This window comes from Solanum lycopersicum, chromosome 10 (assembly GCF_036512215.1).
Source record: "Solanum lycopersicum chromosome 10, SLM_r2.1".
Taxonomy (NCBI): Eukaryota; Viridiplantae; Streptophyta; class Magnoliopsida; order Solanales; family Solanaceae; genus Solanum; species Solanum lycopersicum.
The window spans coordinates 54,548,491-54,568,991 of NC_090809.1; the positions used below are offsets into that span (position 1 = coordinate 54,548,491).

At 36.6% G+C, this 20,501-nt stretch overlaps 1 protein-coding gene across 2 annotated transcripts; it reads right to left on the bottom strand.

The window, feature by feature from the left end:
• Nucleotides 1–5,127: 5,127 nt before the first annotated feature.
• Nucleotides 5,128–6,715, bottom strand: LOC101251423 (uncharacterized). Of its 2 annotated transcripts, none has more exons than XM_004248619.4 (3): nt 6,564–6,715; nt 6,265–6,349; nt 5,128–6,167 (listed from the first exon to the last, which is right to left on the bottom strand). In XM_004248619.4, the coding sequence occupies exons 1-3, from the start codon at nt 6,656–6,658 to the stop codon at nt 5,370–5,372; spliced, it is 978 nt and encodes a 325-aa protein (XP_004248667.1). In that variant the 5' UTR covers nt 6,659–6,715; the 3' UTR covers nt 5,128–5,369. The 2 variants fall into 2 exon arrangements, with proteins under 2 accessions (XP_004248667.1, XP_010327420.1); XM_010329118.4 differs by having other exon boundaries at nt 6,265–6,352; nt 6,564–6,709.
• Nucleotides 6,716–20,501: the final 13,786 nt, after the last annotated feature.

A 20,501-nucleotide genomic window follows, 5' to 3' on the forward strand; every position in this document is an offset into this window, starting at 1 on the left:
TTGTACCAATTGAAGAACTAAAGTTGACTAAAACAATGGGATGGATTCAACAAATCTCCCCCTCCAGTCCCATTTACTGGAAGAAGGTATCTTCAACTTCTTTAGAGAGAGCTCATACACACAAGTTCTTTGCATAATTCGAACTTGTCTTTCGGTACCATCTTTGTCAGCATATCTGCAGGATTTTCACTTGTGTGAATCTTTTTGACGTGAAATGATTCATTCTCCACTTTCTCACGAATCCAATGATATCTGACGTCAATGTGTTTTGTTCTTGCATGATACATGGAGTTCTTTCTCAAGTCTATTGCACTCTGGCTGTCACAATAGACAATATACTCCATCTGATTCAAACCAAGCTCTTGAAGAAATCGCTTTAGCCATATCATCTCCTTGTCGGCTTCAATAGCCGCAATATACTCAGCCTCAGTTGTAGATAGTGCAACACACTTCTACAACTTTGACTGCCATGATATAGCTCCCCCCAAAAAAGTAAACAAATATCCAGTAGTGGATTTTCTGTTATCAAGGTCACCTGCCATATCAGAATCTGTATAGCCTTTCAAGATTGGATTTGATGCTCCAAAACACAAGCATTCATCTGAGCTTCCTCTAAGATATTTGAGTATCCACTTCACAGCTTCCCAATGCTCTTTTCCCGGATTTTTGAGAAATATACTGACAATACCAACTGCATGAGCAATATCAGGTCTAGTGCACACCATTGCATACATTAGACTTCCGACGACGGAGGAATATGAAACTTTGGCCATGTTCTATTTTTCCTCTCTGGCTGTAGGACACATCTTCTTGCTCAACTTCATATGACCAGCAAGAGGTATACTAATAGGCTTAGCATTCTTCATATTGAAGCGCTCCAGTACACGTTCAATGTACTTCTTCTGGGACAAATAAATCTTCCTTTTATCTCTAAGACGATTAATTTTCATGCCCAAAATTTGCTTGGCATGACCCAAGGCTTTCATAGAAAAAGATTTACACAACTCTTTCTTCAGCTCGTCAATCTTGGAAGTATTCTTGCCCACAATCAACATATCATCCACATACAACAAAAGGATGATAAAATCATTGTCAGAAATTTTTTGTACAAATACGCAATGATCTGAAGAAGTCTTCTTATAGCCTTGCTCCCCCATAACAGATTTAAACTTTTTGTACCACTGTCTGGGAGCTTGTTTTAGGCCATAGAGACTCTTTTTGAGTTTGCATACAAAATTTTCTTTACCATCTACTTTGAAGCCTTCAGGTTGTTCCATATAAATTTCTTCTTCTAGTTCACTGTGAAGTAAAGTCGTCTTCACATCCATCTGTTCAATCTCTAAATTAAGACTAGCAACCAAACCTAGAACTGTGCAAATCGAGGACATTTTCACAACAGGAGAAAATATTTCGTCAAAGTCAATACCTTTCCTTTGACTGAATCCCTTAACAACCAATCTAGCTTTGTACCTGGGCTTCAAGTTGTGTTCTTCAACTTTAACTTTGAACACCTATTTGTTCTTCAAAACTCTCATGACCTTGGGCAATTTTACCAACTCATAAGTGTGGTTCTCATGCAAAGACTTCATCTCGTCTTGCATGGCTTCAATCCATTGATTTTTGTGCTCATCTTCCATGGCCTCCTCATAACATTCATGTTCTCCCCCATCAGTGAGTAACACATACTCGTTGGGTGAATAACGGGAGGAAGGAAACCGCTGCCTTGTGGACCTTCGAAGTGGAATATTTGATTCGTCCACAACTTCATGAGCAACATGATCATCAATAGTAATATCATTGTTATTATCAACATCAACATGTTGATTCGATACATGATTCTGGGCGTCACCATGATTAACAAACCCAACAACATCATGCACACTTGTGTGAGGAACTTTATCATGATGAACTATACCATCAAAACTTGAAGATTCTACCTTCTCCGCTTTGTCAATATCTTCAATTGATTGATTCTCCGTGAAAATAATATCACGGCTTCTCATAAGTTTCTTTTCAATTGGATCATATAGCCTGTAACCAAATACATCTAGGCCATATCCAATAAAGATGCATTGCCTTGTCTTGGCATCTAATTTTGACCTCTCATCTTTCGGCACATGTACAAAAGCTTTGCAACCAAATACTCTTAAATGGTCATAGGAAACATCCTTTTCATACCAAACACTATTTGGTACATCACTTTGCAAAGCAAAAGCAGGAGATAGATTAAAAACATGTGCAGCGGTTAATAAAGCCTCACCCCAAAATGAGTTCGACAACTTTGCTTCAGAAAGCAAACATCTAACTATTTCCATCAAGGTCCTGTTCATCCTCTCAGCCAAATCATTAAGCTGAGGAGTCTTCGGAGGAGTCTTCTGGTGTCTAATATCTTGATGCTTGCAGTATTTGTCAAATGGTCCACAATATTCACCACCATTATCAGTACGAATACATTTCACTTTTTTTCCAGTTTCTCTTTCAACTGAAGCCTGAAACTGCTTAAAGACACCTAGCACTTGGTCTTTAGTGTTCAACACATAGACCCAAAGTTTTCTCGAGCAATCATCAATGAAAGTGACAAAGTAAAGTGCACCACCTAATGTCTTTGTCTTCATTGGACCATATAAATCAGAGTGCACTAACTCAAGCAACTCTGTCTTTCTCGAAGGAGGGTAAGACTTAAAGGAAACTCTATTTTGTTTACCAGCCAAGTAGTGCTCACATTTTTCTAATTTAGCACTTTGGAAATTTGACAATAATTTCTTCTTGGCTAGAACATTAAGTCCTTTCTCGCTAATGTGGCTAAGCCTCTTGTGCCATAATGTTTAAGAGCTATTGCTCTCAACCGCATTCACCATATCAATACAAGCAGAGGCCATAGTCCAGTATAGACCACGACGTTTGTTACCACGAGCCACAACCAAGGAATAATGAGCTTCCATTTTCCATCACCGTTGGTACTAACATATCCTTTATCATCTAAAACACCAACAGAAATTAGGTGCAGACGAACATCAGGAGCATGTTTCACATTGTTCAAAACTAGTTTAGTTTCAACACTAGTTTCCAAACAAATTGTACCAATACCAACCACCCTAGAAACAGTCTCATTACCCATACTCAAGGTTCCAAAATCACCAGGAGTGTAGGAAGAGAAAAAATCCTTCCTTGATGTCACATGAGATGCGGCACCAGTGTCCACAACCCAGCTTGACTTATCACAAGCAATATTTATCATGTTTGCATCAAGAACGCTAACAAGATCTTCGGTGGTGACGGTGGCTAGGCAATTTTCATTGCCATCAATTTAGTTTCCTCTTTGTTTTTGTTCTCCCTCTTCAACTTCCTGCAGAAATTCTTTGTGTGCCCTTTCATGCCACAATGATAGCACTCAATATCCTTAAGTCTGCCTTTGGATTTGCTCCTATTTTGTTCTCTATGCTGAGAACCACGAGTTTTATTTCTCCCACTGGGTCCAGTTATCAGGACATCCGACAAAGAGGAACCTTGAGTTTTTCTTCTCATCTCTTCGTTCAAGACACTACTCTTGGCGGAATCCATAGAGATCACACCATCCGGAGCATAATTTGACAATGACGTTCTAAATGTTTCCCATGAATCTGGTAGGGAACCAAGTAGAAACAAGCCTTGAATTTCTTTATCAAATTTGATGCCCATAGCAAATAATTGGTTTATAATCTCCTGAAAATTATTCAGATGGTCTGTCATCGGAGAACCATCATGATACTTCAAACTCAACATCTGCTTTATTAAGAACATTTTGTTGTTGCCAGTCTTTCGAGCATACAAAATTTCAAGATGCTCCCATAGGGTTCGAGCATGTGTTTCCCCAGAAATATGGTTCAACACATTATCGTCGACCCATTGCCTAATGAATCCACAAACCTGTCTATGCAACAGATTCCACTTTTCATCTGTTTTATTATCAGGCTTTACAGTGGTAAATACTAGTTTGTAAAAATTCTTAACATAAAGAAGATCTTCCATTTTTCCCTTCCAAATGGCATAATTAACACCATTCAAAGTAATCATTCTACTTGTGTTGACTTCCATTGTTTTTCCCAAAAAATATAGTTATCGCAAATCAAAGTAAATCTTTTCTGATGTGGAAGTTCAGACTGTGCTGCAACCACAGAGCATACTCAGATAAAACCTTAGCTCTGATATCAGTTTGTTGGGAAAATGCGAACAAGTACAAAAGTATATATGGTAAAAGCAATAGAAATAAAATGGGAAAATAATGACACCAAGAATTTTACGTGGAAACCCTTCTGAATAAGGAAAAAAACCACGGGTCAAGAGGAGCAATTGATATTGCTATAATAAGGAATTTTAAACTGTGTAGTCACGAATACAACACTCAAAGTGACTAACACACTCAAAAGGAACAACACTCTTTTGGTTTCCGTCTTACTAAAATATCGCTCACACTCTATTTTTCTTCACAGATTATTTACTTGTATAGTCTATGGAATACCTCACTTTGCTCTCAAAATGATTTTTCTCTCTAACTTGGTGTGTTCTACAAATGAGCAAGAATGCTCTATTTATAGAAGGATAAAACCATGTGTATGTCACTAATGACATATGTAAACATAGTAAAGTCAAGAATGGTTGCAAATCTTACCAATTTGTCAACTACCAAATCTTTTATTTTCAACTCCAATTACTATTTCTTTTATAACAATTGCTTGTACCAATTGAATAGCTAAAGTTGATTAAAACAATGGGATGGATTCAACAGATATGATATCGCATGGAAAAATGCCTACTTAGTTTGATATATATATATATATATATATATATATATATATATATATATATATATATATATATATATATATATATATATCTTATGTTGGATAAAATAAGGGGTTAATAGTTTCAAACGTACAATCTAAGTTTTAAAAATCAACACTTCACACTGTAAACTTTATGTATGAGTCACTTAATTTAAATTTATATGTTAATACATTAATTTACTATTATATGTTTAATAAAAATATCACACAAATCAATATTTGATGATATGCTTTAATTAATATGTCGTTAATGCACTTATCGTCTTCGAATACCAAACAAAATTTTGGATAGGTAAATGACAAATGATACTTAACTGGTTTCTTCATTTACTAATACTATTAACTTGTACAACCGAAAGACAGAAAAACTTGTCGAATCATTCACAAGTTTAAGCTTAAATTACATAAAGTGGGTACTAGGTAGGGACAATAGGATGATAATGTTCTATTTACTTATTATTCAAGTCTTATTACACATTTAGTTTATTATTGGCCCATAAAGGAAACCCCATACATCACCATAGGCCCATTTTTACATTTGGGCCTTTATACATTCGACAAAGCCTTAACAACCCCAACAAAATCATGCTTAAATCCATATTCTCCAAGAAAATGCTTTGGTGGAATGATTTTTGTGTACACATAGAAGGCTACACAACCAATAGTTGGTCCAACCCAAAAGATCCAATGTCCATCCCAAAGGTGACCTCCTCTAATAATAGCTGGCCCCAAACATCTCGCCGGGTTCATCCCCGCCCCTCCATAGCCCTTTCTCGCGGTCACCGTGGTCGAGATAAACACTAGAAGGCCTAACACTACACCAACAATGGACAAGACAGTGACATGTCCAAGAGACTTAGCTTGTCTATGATCATAAGCCATCCAAATTGAAGCAAAGAGAAAAACAAATGTACAAAATATCTCTAGCCATAAGGCTTGGGCCATCTCTAGGCCCACAATAACGGGCCCATTTGGGCCTGGTGCAATTATTGTGATAGTGCAACCACCAAGTGAGAAAGTGTCTTCAATTGATGAACTAACCACTGCTCTGAGAGCTAGTGCACCTAAAATTGCACCAACACATTGTGCCATTATGTAAATTATGGCTCTTGACATGGATATAATTCCGACGAGCGCGGCCGAGAAGGAGATAATCGGATTGATATGGCCTCCTGACACCGGAACAACAGCCAGGAGTAGAATTGTGATCACAATTGCAATGAGAATTGACATGATCAAATTTGGCATTTTCGTATCACTTTCTAAAGTGGAAATCACTATAGTATCCAACATGAAAACAAGAACCGCTGAGCCTAGGAGTTCTCCCATCGACGCTCGCCATACCTGTATAACAATAACAACAACAAAAATTATGCATGGATAATGCTCGATTTATTTATTATGAAGGTAATAAGAGATGAAATTAAAATATATTACTAACATCCAAACAAAAGAAATCAGGAACGCCCAGCCTTTCAGAGAATGAGAGAAAAATTGGCTTCTTTCCCTCATCGTCAATAGTATTCCTGCTAATCGGAATGTACAATAATTAATTAGGACAAATAAAATGTTTAGTTTTTTCATATTGTTACTCAACTAACTCTTACTATCTCAGAAAGTCACCGTTTCAAAACTTTCCAACAAAGAAATTGACATTCTGAGATAATAAATATTGGTTAAGTGACGATATGAGAAATCAATATAATATCACAATAAATCGAAGAGATTAATTTGACATACTTCCTTGATGTAGAAGAACAAGGTTGAACTTTATTAGTCCCACCAGGAAGCTGGTTTTCCTCATCACCAAAAACAACATTATTCTTTGAAGCCATATGTGGGAGAAAACTAAGATAGTTGATCCTAGTATGTAGCTAATTAAGGTTTTAATTGTGTGCATGGAAATGGGTTATAAATATTAAAAATACTACTCTCCAACCTCCACTGCCTAACCTATCTTTTATTGTTATTATTATTAATTATTAAAATATAATAAAGTTTTATTTGCCTGTATATATCAAGCAGAAGAATCTCTTGGCCAATTTTATTGGGGGAGTCAATTTCTCATTAATTTTTTTTAAAAAAAAAATTATTATAAAATATGGTAGTTCTACTACTAAATGTAAGGATTTGACAATTCCTCATTAAAATTGTAGGCCTTTTTGTGATTAGGAAATAATTTAAGAATTGTAAGCTATACTTTTCATCCCCTTTATTATTTACGAGTCATTAAAATATATAAAGTATTAGTGAAAGGTATTCGCACTATGTGAACCTTAAGAAATATGCTAATTTCTGAATCATATGAGTTATCGTACTTTTTGAAAAAATATTTAGTTTAAAAGTTTATTAATTTAAGAAATTAAGAGATGATTAAATTTTTATTTTCACTTAATAAATATAGAAAGGGAGTAATGTGATGAAAATAATTAAAAGGGTAGCATCAAATCAAAATTAAAGAGTAAATAAGAATAATTTAATGAAAGTATTTCTTTTTGTTAATCTTTTGAAAAAGAGTGTAATGAAAAATATAACAAGTAAAATAGACCGGAGGAATTGATTAATTTGTTAAATTCGAATTGATTAATTTGTTAAATTCAAAAGATATTTTTCTCCCACCCTCTTTTATGTAAAATGGTTATTTGTTTTAGGAGTTAAATATTTTTAAATTTTCTTTGACTAAATAATTTTCTCAAAACTCTTTTTAAATTCTTTCAATTATATTATCATGTTAACTTATTTTATTTTTAAATGTATAATTTTTATATTAAGAAGTTTGAGGGAGGGAGGGGTATATACCTTACTTCATAGTAAAAATTGAGTGGTTTATCCTTAGTAATATTGAATCCCTTCTTATAAATTAGGGAATAAACATCATTTCTCTCTCTCTTTTAGCATGATTTAATTGTGGAGTAATAAAATGAGAGTCCAAAAAACATATTACATATATATGTTTTTTTTGAGTCCGGAGCCCAAAAAGGTATAAAATGTTAACAAAAAATTTAAAATGATAAAATCGCTGCAATAGCAATGATCGCTGCCCTTGCAGCGATTTGCTCTTAATATTTTTTTAATTTCAAATAAATAATTAAAAAAATTTAAGAAATCGCTGCTTTGGCAGCGATTTATTAAAAAATTATTTTAAATCATTAAAAAAAATTATTTTGGAAATAGCGATTTCTTTAAAAAGAATTTTTTTAAAAAAAAAATCAAATTTTGCAAAACGCTACTATTGCAGCGATTTTGCTTTTTCCGGCGAGCGAAATCGCTGCTCTTCTATTGATTTTTCCCTTTTGGTTAAAATAAAAATTCATATACCGTTTTGAAAATTTTGTTAACATTTTATACCCTTTAGGCTCGGGACTCTATGTTTTTTTTGTAAGTCAAGTATTTTGAAACTACCACAATGTTTTGATCATTGTTATCCATTGTATTGTGTTGTATTGTTGCTATATCTACAATGTTTATTTTGATTGTTACTTAAAATATATTGTACTGTATTGTTAAATTTCATTGTTACGTAACAATGAAAACCCTTAATGGAACAACCTATTTGGTGTGTTCGCATTGTTAGTTAATTTCTTTTTTCAATTATATCTTTACATAATATTTCAAAATACTATTTTACCCTTTACGTTAATTATTTAAATATTATAAATTTATAATTTACAATACAGTACGATACAATTAAACTAAACAATTAAAATGTTATTAAACAACAACAAACAATATAGTTTGATCAAACCTTATATCTACCATATAATGCAGTACAATATAATGAAAAATACATAACAATGATCCAAATTAAGCGTAAATAATTCAGTAATATGGGAAGACAATTGTTGTTGGGGAGTAGAGGAAATACAATATATTTTAAAATAGGTAAATTAAAGAACGCGACAAATTGTATGGAAGTATCAAAAAGTGAGACTTGATATTAGCATTGTTTGCTCCATGATTTGTGGTTTAACTAATAAATGAAGTCACGCTCATTCAAATCTATAATGTCTCAAAATTACATCGATAAACATTTTATTTTTGCTCTTAACTCATATATGCTTAGTATTTTAATGGTCATGTGGTATTCAAAATTCATGAACATTTATGGAAGTAAGTTTGAAATCTCAAACAAAGTGGTATTACTTTTATGTGTATATAGGTGAAACTTTTTTAGTGTCTTTGTCATTTTGAGACGCTTGTTCCTTAAGGCATGATACAAGTAATTCCATTTTAAATTAATTTTCTCATGCAATCATGTGAAAAATTATGCCTTTTGACTTCTTATAATATGATATCTCCATGCTCGAATTAGAGTGACTTGTGTTGGGAATAAATCCGTAACAGAAATAATATTTGCGGTAATAAGGCAATAAATGCGGAACACAACAATACGATTAATCAACGAGAATAAAAGAGAAATAATGACATGACACCAAGATTTTATGTGGAAACCCTTCTAAATAAGAGAAAAACCACGACCCGAGAGGAGCAACGAATGTCATTGTAGTAAGGATTTTACACTTGTATGTCTGAGTAAAACTCCAAAGACCACTACACATTCAAAAGAAATAACACTCTTTTGAATTTTCTACCTCACTACAATATCGCTCGCACTTTCTATTTTTTTCATAGATTATTTTCCTCTGTGATGCCTCACTCTTCTTTCTTTCCTTTGTAATTCTTTTTGGTGCATTTTTGAAATGAGCAAGGGCTCTGTATTTATAGGAAAATCTACTCCTAATGATGTCACCAGTGACATCACAAAAAACACAAGATTCAACCTTTTCACCTATGTAGAAATCTTGCTAAGATTTTAGTTGAAAAAAGAAATGGTGAGCTTTGAATTTTGTTGCAGCATTTGTTGACTTTAACAATAAGCAACAAACAAAATTCAACTATTTCTGCATTTTAACTTTCCTTATGTTTATCTACAATGGGTATGGACTCCACTAATCTCCCCCTCCATACCCATTCACCTGAAGGAGGTAGCTCTAGGTTTCTAGCTTGAGTGCATGCCAACAAGTTCTTTGCATAGCTCAAACTTGTCCCTTGATACCACCTTGGTCAACATATCTGAAGGGTTTTCACTAGTAGGGATCTTTATGACCTGCATAGATCCGTCCTCTATCTTTTCACGAATCCAGTGATATCTCACGTCAATATGCTTCGTCCTTGCATGGTACATGGTGTTCTTTCTCAAGTCTATTACACTCTGACTGTCATAATAGACGACATACTCCTTCTGATGCAATCCAAGTTCTTGAAGAAATTGTTTCAGCCATACCATCTCTTTGCCAGCTTCAGTAGCTGCAATATATTCTGCCTCAGTTGTAGAGAGTGTGACACACTTCTGCAACTTTGACTTTCATGATATAGCTCCCCCTAAAAATGTAAACAAATATCCATTAGTGGATTTTCTATTATCGAGGTCACATGTCATATCAGCATCAGTATAGCCCTTCAAGATTGGATCAGATTCTTTAAAACACAAGCAATCTCTTTTGGTACCTCTTAGATACCTAAGTATACACTTAAATGCCTCCCAGTGTTCTTTTCCAGGATTTTCAAGGAATATGCTAACAACACCAATTGCATGAGCAATATCAGGTATTGTACACACCATCGCATACATCAAACTCTCCACTGTTGAAGAATAAGGAATTTTAGCCATTCCCTCTTTCTCCTTTTTTGTTGTAGGACACATCTGTTTGCTCAACTTCAGATGACTCGCAAGAGGCGTGCTAACAGGTTTAGCACTCTTTATGTTGAAGCATTCTAGTACACGTTCAATGTACTTCTCTAAAGATAGTCACAACTTTCTTTTTTTTCGTCCTCGAACAATCTTCATCCCTAGAATTTGTTGTACTGGGCCCAAGTCTTTCATGTCAAATGACTTGGATAAATCTTTCTTCAACTTTGCAATCATCTCTTTTCTTGTCCTACAATTAACATGTCATCCACATATGACAACAAAATAATAAAATTGTTATCAGAAAATCTTTTGAAGTATACACATGGATCAAAATAGGTCTTTGTGTACGTTTGACTTTTCATGAAAGAGTCAAACTTTTTGTACCATTGCCTTGGGGCCTGTTTCAACCCATAAAGACTCTTATTAAATTTGTACACCTTGTTTTTCTTTCCAGATACTTCAAATCCCTCTGGTTGCTCCATATAAATCTCATCTTCCAAATCTCCATGAAAAAAATGCAGTTTTCACGTCCAATTGTTCCACTTTAAATCTAGACTAGCTGCTATGCTCAAAATAGTTCAAATAGAAGTCATTTTGACAACGGGTGAAAAAATTTCATCAAAATCAATACCTTTCTTTTGTTCGAAGCCTTTTACAACCAATCGAGCTTTATACCTCACCAACTTGCCATTTCCATGTTTCTTGAGTTTAAAGACCCACTTGCACTTAAGTGGTCTTTTCCTTTTGGAAGTTCAATTAGCTGGTATGTGCCATTTTTCGGTAGATATCCCTCTCTTCGTGCATAGCTTTCATCCATTGGCTCTTTTCTGGATGAGACAACACCTCCTTAAGACTTTCTGGCTCACCTTCATCATTGATAAGGACATACTCTGAGGAAGGGTATTTGGTTGATTCTACCCTTTGTCTTTCTGATCTCCTCAAAGGTTGAGATTGTTCTTCTTCTGGGTACTCCATTTGGTCGGTATTATCACCAAGTTGCTCCCCCTGCTCAACAATCTCATCAGGTTGCTCTTCATGCTCAGCAACTTCATCAATCATACTTTCTGCACTTATGGGATGGTTAGAAGAAGAAGGAATGGTAACAAGATTAGGGACTATACCATTCTTTTTCTTGGCCTTCTCGGATAGATTATCAGCAGTTCCAACTTCACTTTCTCGAAAGATTACATCTCTACTTCTGATGACCTTCTTCTTTACAAGATCCCATAGTCTGTACCCGAACTCTTCATCTCCATATCCGATGAATATGCAAGGAACTGATTTATCATCTAGCTTGGTTCTTTGATCCTTCGGTACATGTGCAAAAGCTTTACAATCGAACACCTTTAAGTGCGATTAAGACATCTCTTTGTTGGTCTAAACTCTATCCGGAATGTCAAACTCCAACGGAACTGATGGACTACGATTGATAAGATAACACGCTGTCCGAACTGCTTCACCCCAGAATGTTTTGGGTAATTTAGACATTCTGAGCATGCTTCTGACCATCTCAACAATGGTGCGATTCATTCTCTCAGCTACACCATTGTGTTGTGGGGTTCCAGGAACTGTCTTTTCATGTCTAATTCCATGATTTGAATAGTACTCTTCAAATTCTCTTGAAGTGTACTCACCTCCATTGTCGGTTCGGAGACGTTTTAGCTTTTGACATGTCTCTCTTTCTATCAGAGCATGAAACTTTTGAAATACTTGAAACACCTGATATTTGTTTCTCAAGATATAAACCCATAATTCTCGAGAAGCGTCATCAATAAAGGTAACAAAGTATTTATTACCTCCTATCGATTCTATCACCATTGGACCACAAATATCAGAATATACCAAATCAAGTATATTCGACTTTCTTTCAGATGATGTCTTAAATGAGACTCTATGTTGTTTACCAAATAAGAAGTAGTTCACGATTTTATTGTTGTACCTTTGGCAAAAGAGATGAGTGAATTTTGGAAAGAATTTGCAACCCTTTCTCGCTCATATGACCCATTCTTTTATGCCATAAATCTGCAAAATTTTCTTCTTGAGCCGCATTTAATTCACCTTGGAATATTTTTGCATTTGTCTTGTATAACATGCCACGAGCAACTCCTTTTGCAATCACCAATGCCCCTTTGGTGAGTCTCCATTTTTTATTTGCAAAGTAGTTCTCATATCCATCTTGGTCCAAAGCGATTCCTGAGATCAAGTTCATCCGCAAATCAAGTACGTGGCGCACATGTTTCAATACTAATGTGCATCTGATATGCTCAAACTTACTTCTCAAATAAGAAGTAAAGCGGTCGTGTCAAGTAAATAACCCAACTAGTGAGGTTGGGATCGTTCCCACGAGGAAAATAGTCTAGACTTAACTTCAATCTATTATTACTTTTGTTTAATCAATTACTTCATTGGAAAGTAAAAACAATAAAAGGGGGGTTTCTATTTCTAAATGAATGAAAATAACTACCTAAATTAAAAGAGACACTTAACATCTTTGAATGTTGGATTTTAATCAATTAATCAAAGTAACTAGGGTTTACGTGTTCCCCACAGGTTCATAACTTGATAATTCTAACCATAACAATTCTTTCCTAGTATCTTGCATGTAAAGTGATAAGTTATGTATTTCTAACTCCTTGGTCCGGCATCTAGAAAATCTCACTCCGCACCATGGTCCGGCTACATGTGTTGTTATCCTAACCCTTATCTTTACCTCATATTAAGCATCGTATTCGATATTTGACTAAGTTATTACCTCGTACCAATCAATAATAGCCTATTAGATAGTATACACTAAATCTATGTTGATAATTCTTTTCCTATTATCTACCTCCTTGGTTCGGCAAGTAGCATTAAGGAAAGTTCTAACGTTGGCCATCCGTTAAAAATAATTCTAAGCGAAAGAATTATTAATACATGCAAGTCACTATTCTAGAATTGTTATTTTAGTTAGGTTTTATCTCATTATTTGCCTATGGTTCCCACAAACCTAGTTATGGAGTTTAGTTACTCATAGTCATAATCATAATATTCAAATATATTCAAATAAGAATTCATGTACTTGCTTCAATGAGAAAGAGTAAAATCCAAAAGTTTGCTTGATTAATCACTTGCAAGAATCTCAAAGTAATCAATAATCTCACAAAAAGTCTAACAATAATCAAGAATCTAACACTAATACATAGAGTCTAATAATGATCCAGAGTCTAACTAATAATACCGAGTCTCCCTAAAAATGAGGTTTTTTGAACTATTTATAGAAAATAAAAACCTAATTAAACAAGGACTCTATTTGCTGGAAATCTGTCAAAACGCGGCTGGGTCGACGGACAGCGCGACAGATCGTCGTGGTCACGACGGACCATCATAGACTCCTTCGTCCCATACTTGATGAAATTTCTATTACTGCTCTCTTCATTACCCTCGACGGCAAGTATGACGGACCATCATAGGCACAACGGCCCGTCGAGGGTCTTCGTTTGAAAACACTTAAACTCTTGGAATATGGGTACTGGATTAATTCTCTGAACTTCATGACTAACCTGCAGGACGGACCGTCATAGACACGACGGACCGTCATGGACTCCGTAACCCCACACTTGGTCAGACTTTCCCATCTTCCTTCAGTAGCTGCACTACGCTGCCACTTACAGACCGTCACAAGCATGGCGGACCATCACAAGCTCCGTAGGTGGTCTCTTCTACATGCCTTCACTCAAAAAACTCCGCATACATCTTTGAACAGATTTCCTGCAAATAAAGAGAAACGTATATAAAAATTAGCACAAAAGACTTTTGGACACACTAAACTTAAGGAAAAAGTGTTAATAATACCGTGAAAACACGGTATATCAACACTCTCAACTTAAATTTGCTGTTTGTCCTCAAGCGACGCACTATGACTCAATACAAAATCTTTGTCCAATAGTATCCATGGTTTATCCTTTGCAATCATTTGGCTATCAATCTCGATTAATCTCATCATATCTATGCATGTTATCACTATTAGGCTTGAATTATGTGGGACCAGAACATGACACAGACTAACCATGTACTAACACTTATCCTCTTCAATTTCTCACCGGTGTGCTAACAATTTCGGTATTGCAACTAGTGTCCTTACTTTAAAACAAAATCCTCATTTTTCACACAATGATTTCAGTTGAGTATAAGAATTACTTTTCAACACTCGCTCTCAGAAAAAATTCACACTCATTCACACCTATTGCCATAAGCTTGCCCTTATTTTCACTGCCTTAAGTTCACTATACAACCCTTAGGATCACGATAGGAATTTCTTAGCTTGTAACATAGGCTCAGGGTCAGGTAGGGTATATTTAGGTATACTTTAGTGTCTTTTTGCTCTCCTTGACATATCGGCTAAACCTACCACTTTCTATCATTTTATCTCGCCCAGTTTCTCATATTCTTTCACCTTGCTATTTTCTCTTCTTTCTTCATTTGTGTAAGTGACTCTCTTATTTTCTTGCTTGTATTTCTTGTATATTTTTCTTTTTCTTTACTTTTCTTTCAACTAATTCTTGAGTCACTTTACTTATGTTCTTTCTTTCTCTTTGTTCTTTCAACCCCACTTTCCAGAGCATTCCTCATAATAGTCACCCTCAACTCATGGCTTTGCCATGAGTCAAGGTACACAATACCCAAAGTTGGGTCAGGTCCATAACGAAGGTTGTTTTCTAAATTAGCCACCCTCAACTTATGCTTTTGGCATAAACTGAGGTGCACATGTCCAAGGAGGGACCAGGGCCAACACATTATTCCCAGAAAAGATCAGTTGGGGTGAAAAAGAAAGGTCTAATTTAGGCTCAGATCATTTGGATCAAAGAAGGATAAATTTCATTTGGTTTTCTTTTATTTAGGCTAAGAATGGGCTATATTGAATAAGGGCCTATGATCCTTTCCTAATTGTTTATTACAGCTTACTTTTAGCATGAATAACCAGGCAAGTTCTAGGTCAGTACAAATGGTGGACTATTTAAATCTTCCTCACACTCACTTGACATCTCATCACTATACCAGATTATCAGACACCTAGTTTGAATTTTAGACTTAGGGTAATGCAATGGTGTACCTCTATGTCATGCTTAGAGCCACACATTTATCAGTTACTATGCCTAGTCGCGCATCATTTTCCAATTTATCAGGATATCATTTTAGCCATCATGCTCAAGAATTAAACTATGTACAAAAGATATAGACATGCCGGTTCAACAGAAAAAGTAATCAGTCTCTTGGGGGAAAAGAACACAGGCAAGAAAAACCCCAAAAGAGGATAGTGAATTGGGCTACTCAGACTGCACCTTATCACTCACTTTCCATTTACCGCACCCCCAACAAAAAGACATGCAATTGTCCCCAATGCATAAAAAAAATTGAAATACAAGAGTGGTAGGTGAAGCAAACCTGGGGCGCAAAACGCCGACAATCAGCACAAACCATTGTGATTATGACGGTCCGTCGTCGATGTCTGTCGTGGGACACTAAAAAAATGGAGACCCTTAAGAGAGGGGTCTTTGACCGTCATGACGGTTATGCAGGACGGACCGTCGAGAGTATGACGGTCCATCGTAGATGTCCGTTGGAGGACACTTAGAAAATGTGAGAGACCCTTAGGAATAGGGTCTCTGACAACCAGAACGGTTGTACAGGACGGACCGTCGAGAGAACGACGGTCCGTCGCATGTGTCCGTTGGTGACTGTTGTAGAGTGATTTTCTGCAGAATTTCCTGGTGATGTGCCTGCAAATTTAAAACCCATTAGTAGAAAATGCTACCATTACTAGAAAGAATGAAAGGGGAAAAAAACTATAAGTATTGGGTTGCCTCCCAACAAGCGCCTGATTTAACGTCGCGGCACGACTGAGGACACTTGATTACTCAGACTTCATCAAGATGGTATGCCTCTATCATTTCATTCACCGATGTAGTATGCCAAAAATAGAGTTTTATTCGTTCTCTATTCACCTTAAACCGCACTCCCTCCTTGGTTTTTAACACAACTGCTCCATGAGGGAATACTTGGGTAATCAAGTAGGGGCCAGTCCATTTAGACTTGAGCTTGCCCGGAAGACAAGGCACCCCAGAACTATCTACAAGCACCAAATCCCCAATCATAAACTCTTGTTTTGCATTTTTTTCTTCATTCTCTTTCTTCATCTTTTCTTTGTGGGATATGGCTGATACCGATTGAAGCTCACCACTCTGCCTCATGGTCCTATAAATGTTGAAGGTCATTTCTTCATTGTTCAATCGAAATTTCATCTGCCCCTTTTTCATATCAACTAAGGCTCTACCTGTAGCAAGGAATGGCCTCCCAAGAATAATAGGCACTTCAAAATCGACTTCACAATCAAGAATAACAAAATTAGCCGGAAAGAGGAATGACTCCACTTTTACTAGCACATCATGAAGTATCCCTATAGTCCTTTTCACTGTCCAATCAGCCATCAGTAGCCGCATCGCAGTGGGTTTTGGATCACCCAAATCCAACTTCTTGTAGATCGAGAGGGGCATGAGATTTATGCTTTCCCTCAGATCACATAATGCTTTCGCAAAATGTAATGACCCAACTGTACAAGGAATAATGAACGCACCCGGATCTTTTTTCTTTTGTACGAAGGATCTTGTAGCAATAGCACTACAATGCTGCAGTCTATCATCATCCTCAAAAGTGACCGATCTTTTGTTTGTGACCAGATCTTTCATAAACTTGGCATAACTGGGCATTTGTTCTAGAGCTTCTACCAAAGGGACATTGATAGAGAGCTACTTCTTATAAAACGCCGATATTTACCATCCTCGGTCTTTTTCCCTACTCTCTGAGGGAAGGGTGGTGGTGGTCTAGGCATGGGAATTACCATCATAGGGATTTCTGCATCTTTTCCATTGCTCTCTTCTTCCTTAACACTACCCTTTACCACCTTATCATCATCCTTTCTCACATTTTCCTCATTAGACGGCATAGGTGGGTCAATGGTTTGCTTCCCACCCCGAGTAGTGATTGTCATACAGTGCGCATCATTTTTTGGATTTTGGACAGTGTTGCTAAGAAGAGTTCCCGGTTGCCGTGTGTTCACTGTCGCAGATAATTGGGCCATTTGCAATTCGATCTGTTTAATCGATATTGCAGTATCAACTTTTTGCCCAATACTAGCTAAATCACCCCTTAACTCTTTAATGTGCTCATCACTAGCATCGAACCTCCTCATCATTTTGTGCAACATATCCTCAACTCGCGCCATACTATCTCCACCATCCCTAGGATTAACTTCACGATTTTGAGGAGGGACATAAGGCTCATTCCTATCATTTCTGTTACCGTAGTTACCCCTATTGAAGTTATTGTCGCGGTTGTAGTTTCTATTTCGGGCATAATGACCCTCATAGTTATATTTACCATAGTTTCGACCTTGGTGCCAATTATCCTGATTTGAGCCTTGGACGCTCGGTTGGAAACCCCCTGTTTGCTCATTTACCGCATAGGAGTCCTTCGCATAATAGCATTCATCATTATATGGTGGTTTCGACAAGTAGTTGACTGCATTTATCTTTTCTGCACCCCAGTGACATGTTTTAGTACCAACCCAAGCTCAGTTCTCATCTGAGCCATTTCTTCGTGAATCTCATCTGTGGCTGGGTTGTGAGTGGACTGTACTGCGAAGGTGTTTCTCCCTATGTCAGGCTTTCTAGTACTCCAAGCTTTATTATTTCAGGAGATTTTCTCTAATTTTTCAGCAATCTCAACATAAGGACACTCCCCATAAGATCCACCTGCTATAGTGTCCAACACCGCTTTATTATTATCATCTTGTCCCCGATAGAAGTATTCCTTCAGTGACTCATCATCTATATGGTGATTTGGAACACTTCTCGAGAATGAGATGAATCTATCCCAAGAACTACTAACTGACTCTCCTGGTAATGCCACAAAGTTATTCACTCTGTCTTTGTGGTTTAGTTTCTTGGAGACCGGATAGTAGCATGCTAAGAAAACATCCCTTAGTTGGTTCCAAGTGAAGATTGAGTTGTATGGGATCTCAGTGAACTATATAGCAGCCTCTCCCGTCAGTGAGAGAGGAAACACTTTGAGCCCTATTACATCTAAGTCCAAGTCAGGCCTCCCGATACAGCTTTTACACACTGCCCTTACCTTAGCTATATGGGCATGTGGATCCTCAGAAGGTAGCCCTGAAAACAAACCTCTGGCAGTGAGCATTTGCATCAGGCTATTAGTTACCACAAAAGTATGGACTGTGGGTAGAGGAGGCAAAACAAGTGGCCCATCGGAGGCTGCTATGTTATCATAGCCTCTGTAGTATGCTTGGGGCCGTGGAGCAGGATTTTGTCCCCTCTATTGGTGTTCACCCGGAGCATCGGGTAACAACTGACCATGAACATCAACCGGAGCTGGGATGTTCTGGTTTGGATCATCATCATTGATTCCCATGTTTCGATTCATATTGCGTAGTGTACGCTCTAATTCATGATCGTAGGGAAACAAGGATTCTCTTCCTCTCCGTGTATTTGGAATACAAGGAGGATAGTTCTAATCAATTAATCAAAGTACTAGGGTTTACGTGTTTCCCACAGGTTCATAACTTGATAATTCTAACTATAAGAATTCTTTCCTAGTATCTTAAATGCAAAGTGATAAGTTATGTATTTCTAAATCCTTGGTCCGGTATCTAGAAAATCTCACTCCGCACCTTGTTCCAGCTATGTGTGTTGCTATCCTAACCCTTATCTTTACCTCATATTAAGCATCGTATTCGATATTTGACTAAGTTATTACCTCGTACCAATCAATACTAGCCTATTAGATAGTATACACTAATCTATGTTGATAATTCTTTTCCTATTATCTACCTCCTTGGTCCGGCAAGTAACATTAAGGCGAGTTCTAACGTCGGCCATCCGTTAAAAAGAATTCTAAGCGAAAGAATTATTAATACATGCAAGACACTATTCTAGAATTGTTATTTTAGTTAGGTTTTATCTCATTATTTGTCTGTGGTTCCCACAACCCTAGTTATGGAGTTTAGTTACTCATAGTCATAATCACAATATTTAAATATATTAAATAAGAATTCATGTACTTACTTCAATGAGAAAGAGTAAAATCCGAAAGTTTGCTTGATTAATCAACAATAATCACTTGCACGAATCTCAAAGTAATCAATAATCTCACAAAAAGTCTAATGATAATCAAGAATCTAACACTAATACACAAAATCTAATAATGATCCAGAGTCTAACTAATAATACCGAGTCTCCCCTCAAAAATGAGGTTTTTCGAACTATTTATAGAAAATAAAAACCTAATTAAACAAGGAATCTATTTGCTGGAAATCTGTCAAAACGCGGTTGGGTCGACGGACAGCGCGACGGATCGTCGTGGTCACGACGGACCATCATGGACTCCGTCGTCCCATACTTGATGAAATTTCTTCTACTACTCTCTTCAATACCCTCGACGGCAAGTATGACGGACCGTCATAGGCACAACGGTCCGTCGAGGGTCTTCGTTCCAAAACACTTAAACTCTTGGAATATGGGTACTGGATTACTTCTCTGAACTTCATGATGAACCTGCAGGATGGACCGTCATAGACACGACGGACCGTCATGGACTCCGTAACCCCACACTTGGTCAGACTTTCCCATCTTCCTTCAGCAGCTGCACTACGCTGCCACTTACGGACCGTCACAAGCTCCGTAGGTGGTTCCTTCTGCATTTCTTCGCTCAAAAACCTACGCATACATCTTTGAACAGATTTCCTGCAAATAAGGAGAAACTTATATAAAAATTAGCACAAAAAGGCTTTTGGACACACTAAACTTAAGGAAAAAGTGTTAATAATATCGTGAAAACACGGTATATCCATCTAATAATTGTTTTTAAGCACATGTCTCTGATCCCCGCAATCTTCGAGTAACTTGTGTTACCCTTTTGCACATTTCCATAATCAC